The sequence below is a fragment of the Tupaia chinensis genome, unplaced genomic scaffold (assembly GCF_000334495.1).
Source record: "Tupaia chinensis unplaced genomic scaffold, TupChi_1.0 Scaffold144168_1, whole genome shotgun sequence".
Classification (NCBI taxonomy): domain Eukaryota; kingdom Metazoa; phylum Chordata; class Mammalia; order Scandentia; family Tupaiidae; genus Tupaia; species Tupaia belangeri.
In genome coordinates this window covers 385522-391573 of record NW_006204024.1, presented here as the reverse complement: position 1 = coordinate 391573, position 6052 = coordinate 385522, and the positions used below count along the sequence as shown (strand labels likewise).

Here is a 6052-nt window from a genome sequence, read left to right as displayed (position 1 = left end):
GAACCTCTCGTGTGGCTCAGCCTTACAGAGCTCCGTGTTTTCACCATGGCCCCCTCATCAGACACCTGGAGCTGCATTTATTTATTTATTTTTAAAATTTTGCCAGGAGCTGCCATGTTCTCCCCAAAGAGAGAGGAGAGGGAGAGAGGGAAAGTGAGAAATCCCTCCCTTCACAGGGAATAGCCATGCCGTAATCCCTTCTCCATTCCTCCCTCCTGTGGGGGTTTTGGGCACGGGGCCCACACGCCCACTCAGGGTGGCATGTGTCTCGGGCCACCACTCAGTCTGCCACGGAGAACCCAGCACCTTAACCAGCAGGCCATGCTGGCCCACGGTCTCCATTGCAGCAATGCAAAGTAACCGCTGACCTGAGCAGCGCTAGTTCACGCTCACGTGTGACTTACAGAACCAGCTTGGTGCTACCCAGGCAGAACCCAGGCCTGAAGCCATCGTGGCCCCACTCTGATGACAGAGACTGGTTCATTCTACAGCTGCTGCCACACTACCAACTAGGAACTTGATTTTGCTGCAACGGGGCCACAGCTGCTGTGTCTCTGGCCCAGACCCACAGCCAGCATGAGTGTGCTGGGTGGGCAGAACCAACGACATACCCACGCTTGGGGGAGGGAGGCAAGCCAGGAACAGCCATCTTGGCCTCACCAGTGGGACCCAAGTTCTGCTTTCCACTGTGCCGCATCGGGAGGGGCATTCTGGGATGTGACCCGGGGCAGCCCAGACTCAGGACAAACCGCTCTGCAGGGTACTGGTGTCCACGTGCACCGCTTTGCTCCCGGGCGTCGTCTGTGGTGCAGGCTCACTTCTACTGGACGTCCAGGGAAGGTGGTCAGATTCCACCCCATGAGCCCCGGCCCTTGGCGAGCGTCTCCTCTGCCTGCTGAGAAGCTCATGGCTCGCTGTCTGGGCCGGAAGCGCCCTTTCTCCGCTCCCTCGCTCCCTCGGACTTTCCAGAGGGGTTCTTGGGAAGCAGCCCAGGCACTGTTCAGCTGTAATCTGACTCCCTCTGCAATTCCCTGCTTTCATCAGAGGTCAGCTGTCAGGGCTTAGGGCAGGGTGGGTCTGTCTCCTTGATTGACATGTCTTGGTGATGAGCTCTTCCCTGGAGACTTTCTGAAGGTAAATTGGATTAGCAGGTGCTTAAAGAGGCCAGTGAGGAGGGGTCTGGGTGGTGAGAGGATGGCCTGGGCCCAGAATTTGCGCCCCCCCGGGGGGGGGCCAGGGCTCAGCCTCTCAGTGGCAGAGGGAGGCCCTATCTGGCTCGCCCAGCCCCCCGGTTAGCTGAGATCCCCTCCCAGACAGCCAAGCCTTGCTCTTTTAAGGATATCATCACGGGAACTACGCAGGACTAACGTCCAGCCTTTAATCATTTAACGTCACAGCACCTTCAGTGCTGTGCCACCATCCCTGCTGTCTAGTTCCAGAACATTCTGACAGGAGCGCCACACCCTAACCCACCCCTGCCCCCGCCCCGGCCCTGGGCGGCCATGACTGCTTCCTGTCTGTGGACTCCCATGCTCCGAGTGCCCAGATCCTGTCCTACGGAGTCATAACGCGTGTGACCTTTGGTGCCCGGCTCTCGCATGCAGCATGTGTTGTTCGCTTGTTTAATTTGATGAGAGAGAGAGAGAGAGAGAGAGAGAGAGAGACCTGCCAGGTCTGGGACTTGCTGTGGTCAACCATGGGGGAGCCCATACCTTAACCACCACGCCACCCGCTAGCCATTCACAGCACTTTTTTAAAGAATTATTTTATTGAACTTTAGTTATTTACTCATTTATTTATTTATTCCAATTTGACCAGAGAGAGACAGAGTGAGAGAGAGAAAGTGAGAAGGCAGGCCGCCAGGTCTGGGACTCAAACCGCAGTCAGCCATGCGGGAGTCCAGCGCCCTTAACCACCACACCACCCGCCAGCCCCCACACAGCATGTTTTAAGGTCCCTCCATGTTGTACCTGTATTAGGACTTGGTCCCTCTTTTATTTTTAAATTTTATTTATTTATTTATGTATTTTACATTCAGTACAGAACTTGGTCTCTAGTCCAGTGTGTGGACAGGTCACCCCTTGCTTCCCCACTCATTGCTGGTGGACACGGGGCCGCCCCGCTGTGACGGGCAGGGCCGCTGTGATGCTGGGGCACAGGTTTGGAATGTGTTTTCCACTCCTTGGGGCACACACCTGGGAGCGGGGTTGCTGGGTCACATGGCAATTCGGCGCTTGCTTTGCCAAGGACTCGCCTCCCACCCTCTGCAGCGCCTGCCCGTCTGGCTTTCCCCTCGCCCCGCCCTTTGGGCCTGGCCTCCGAGGACTTTGAGGGTTTCTGTCCCCGCACCTTCCGCTTACCTGCCGAATAGTCCTCCGATTGGAGCCGGTGTGCCAACGTCCTGTCTGAGCCCAAGGCAGCCTCCCGGGGCCTCTGGAGCCAGCCTGTCTGTTTTCGGTGCTTCCACGGAGGAACTGGTGCTGAGGTGGCCGTTTAGGCTGTGGCATGGCTGTGACAGAAGGGCAGGTCGGGCCTTTCAGATTTGCCATCTTTAACGGCCATGTCCCCAACACAGGGACTGGCCAATTCTGACCATGTTCTCCAAACACCTGTGGAAACCCAGACAACGAGAGCGTGGGAATTAGGGGAGCTTTAAAGGAACCAGGGACTGCGTGTTGTGTTTTATCGGACCCATCAAGCTTGCGGGGTTGTGAGACAGTACATGAGAGGGCTGGGCTTTCCTCCATCTTACTTATTCACTTTTATTTTATTATTTTTTAAAAGAATTATTCACTTTTAAAATTTTGTTATTATTAATAGTATTAATTTGGATGGAGAGACGGAGAGAGAGAAAGGGAAAGTGAGAAAGCAAGCCACCGGGTCTGGGACTCGAACCATGGTTGGACGTGTGGTAGTCCAGCACCTTAACCAGTGCGCCACCTGCCAGCTCCTATTTTTATTTTTTAAAGATTTCCCCCCTCCCCTCCCCTCCCCTCCCTCTCTTCTCTCCTTCCAAGACACATCCCTGACAGGGTCTCGCCATGCCGCGAACCTCTCTGCAGCCTTCAGGCCAGCCAGGGTCGTGGGCATGCCCACAGGCGTGTGGGAGCGTTCAGGTCCACTGGGCTCCAAACCCTGGGCCTTCCCATATGGCCGGCATCACACGGTAGCACCTTACCGCCGTGCGCCGTGGCTGGGCCGTGGGCTGCTCTCGCCCCACCCAGCCATTCACACAGCGCTTGCTCACTGTGCTCCTACTGTGTGCTGGACCCTGCGGCTGGGCTTGGCTAGGACCGAGTGGGTCAAGTGTGGTGTCTCCCTTGCATTCGATTTCTCATGAGTCACTTTCCGCGGTGGGCGACCACAGGCCTTCCCTCAGGGAGTCTCAGCACCCCCGAGGTCGCACTCCAGACCCACACGCAGGGAAAGTTAGGTGTAGAACTCGCCCGGCAGCCCCTTAAACGCCACGAGGAGGGCGGCGTAGATTCTGTTTATGGCCAAATAGAAATGGTGATGTAAAACCGCACGCCACATGAGGGGAAAGCAAAAAGACAGGCCTGTCTCCACGAGGGGGCTTTGGCTGCAAGCCACAGAGAACGCAGGGCCTTTTGCCTGAGTAAGAAGAGAACCCATCGTCCCACGCAGCGAGAAAGCCACGCCGAGGGCAGCCCCAGCGCTGTCCTCTCCGCTCTCCGGACAGGCCGGCTGGGGGTTCGACACGGCTGCACAGCTCTATGGGGCCTGCAGAGACGTGACGTCATTGAGGGCACTGCATGGCGGTGCGGTGGGCGGTGCAGTGCTTGTGAGGCTGACCCCCATGGGAAGGTTCACGGGTCGTGTCTGGAGTCCTCTCTGCTGCTTTGGACCAGGTGGTGGAAGTCCTCTGCCTGTGTCCCTCGGGGTCTCTTTGGAGACATGCTAGCACATGCTTCTTCATGTCCCATTGGCTGGTGGCACTAAAGGCTCATTCCCAGCTAATCACGGCGAGGGGGACAGGACACACAGGGTAACCTCGCCCTCAGGGTTTCCTTTCAGGAGGAAAAAGGCCACCATTTCTCAGTCACATGGCCGAAAAGTGGACACTTGAACCAAAAAGCCAGGGGAGTGGGGGAAGCCAGGCTTTCCAGGAAAGGGGGGGTGCAGAATTTAGGGTAGGAAGCCAACAGCATTTGCCAACATAAACAGGAGAGTTAAATGGAATTTTTAATTATGAGAGAGAGACAGAGACAGACCAGCCCTGTGGCCTAGCGATTAAGAGAGCTGGATCCCACACAGCCAACTGTAGTTCAAATCCCGGTCCCAGGGGCCTGAAAGACATGTTGGGTGCCAGGATCCCCAGATCCCAACAAGATGGAGAAAGGAGAAGTGATTGCAGGGTGACCACGCCCCAGAGGGTGCCCCCCCATCTCTCTGATGAACATATGCTCCTTCTGGCAATTCAAAGAAAATATGAGAGCAAGGGGGTGGGGGGGAAGGAAGAGGACAAAAGAATAAAAGGAACAGACAGTAAATTTCAACTCAAGTTGGATATTCTTGCCAGCCACAGAGGACAACGATGACAGGTGACATCATGGCCACAAATGAAGACAAGGCTTAGTGCACAGCCCAAACAGTGAGCCACGGCCCATGCCAGCCAGGCCCGCTCTCCCTGGGGGCAGAGTCAGGGGCTCCGCTGCACACACGCTGTGCAGGGGCCACTGGCCAGGCCCGGGGGCGGGGAGCGAGCCTTGGGGGCTGGCTCGGGGTTAGCGATTCTTGTTTGTTGTTGAAAACATGGGAATGGGCGATGGTTCCCGTGTCTCTTGAGCTGCTCAAGAATTTCTTGGGATGGTCTCAAACCATTCCTCTGGTCCATGTGACTTGGAGGCTGGGTCCGTAGGGAACTGGGTTCACCGTAAATCATTCGGGGCCTGGCTGCCTGGAGCCCTTGGCGAGGCCCTTCCTCCTGTCCTCAGTAGCTCCATCTGCCGGCGCTGTCGGCGCCCGCTTCCCGCAAGTCTGTGATCCAGGCCTTGACGTAAGTTTCCAATTCTTCCCGGAGCAAAGAAACAGGCTCTGAAGCTGTCTTTCCCAGGCCCTGGGGGCAGAACCACCGCTCTGCTGCGGGGCTGGTTCTCTGGCTCCTCTTTGACCCAGGCGTTTCTGTAGGTTCTGGAAGGAGCGAGTTCATAGCGCTTTGTCTGTGCTGAATGTCTGCAGGGGGTCCAGGTAGAGCCGAGGAGTTGCTCGAGAGGACCGTGCATATCTAAGCAAGACAGCAGGCCCGTGTTCCTTCTAGAAGCAGCTTGCTAGATCCCTGCACAGACCGTCGGCCCATGTCCGTGAAGCCGTGCGGAGCCCGGGGAGGGGCACGGGCATTGCAGGAAGGCAGATGGACAAAGTCCAGCCTGGGCACGGGGCTTCAGCTCCCAGCCTCAGTCTCCTCAGCCGTCACGTGAAGAGGAAATACCGACGTGAGAGGCGGTCAGAAGGGAGCTGAGGAGGTCCGCCTGGGGTCTGGCACGCTGTGGGGTATGGCACACGCTATCTGCCTCCGTGTTCTGACACTTAGAGGACAGGAGAGCCCCCAGGGAGGAGGGCCGGGGTGAAGGAGGTGACACAGCGGATCTGATGTGGCCGGGGCGAGACGTCTAGCATGCAGGAAAGGACGCAGGGGAGCACCGGGGGACATTTTCCTCGGGCCGGCCGTGTGCCCAGAGCCCAGGGTTCTGGTCCAGCCCCCGCCTGCTCTCAGATCCCCAGTGTGGACACTTGGTCGGGCCTGGGTTCCTGGGCCAGGGCTACACATGGGGTGGGGGCAGTAACAGCACAGGCTTCCTTTCTGGCCGGCTCGTGCTCCCCGCAGCAGACAGTGCCATGCTGGGAAATAAATGGCTCCACCGAGACAGCACCTTCTGGAAACAGGGGTGCGTGTGAGGGGGCCATGCAGACAACACAAGCTGGTAAAGAGGCTGTCTCCCACTTCTAAAGGCATGGCCTGGGCTGGGAAGAAACTGCGAGACAAGGCCAGTGGTTTACTAACCCTCTTTGCGTCGTTTTACGGGCCTGTAGT

The 6052-nt window shown here is 57.3% G+C and overlaps 1 protein-coding gene across 1 annotated transcript in view; it reads left to right on the top strand.

Annotated features, from left to right (window-relative positions):
* The first annotated feature begins 5972 nt into the window (after positions 1-5972).
* Positions 5973-6052, top strand: part of HMCN2 (hemicentin 2) — a 170726-nt gene continuing 170646 nt past the window's right edge. The window contains 1 exon segment of the mRNA XM_014583202.2: positions 5973-6050. Within this exon segment, the coding sequence (XP_014438688.1) occupies positions 5973-6050 (78 nt within the window).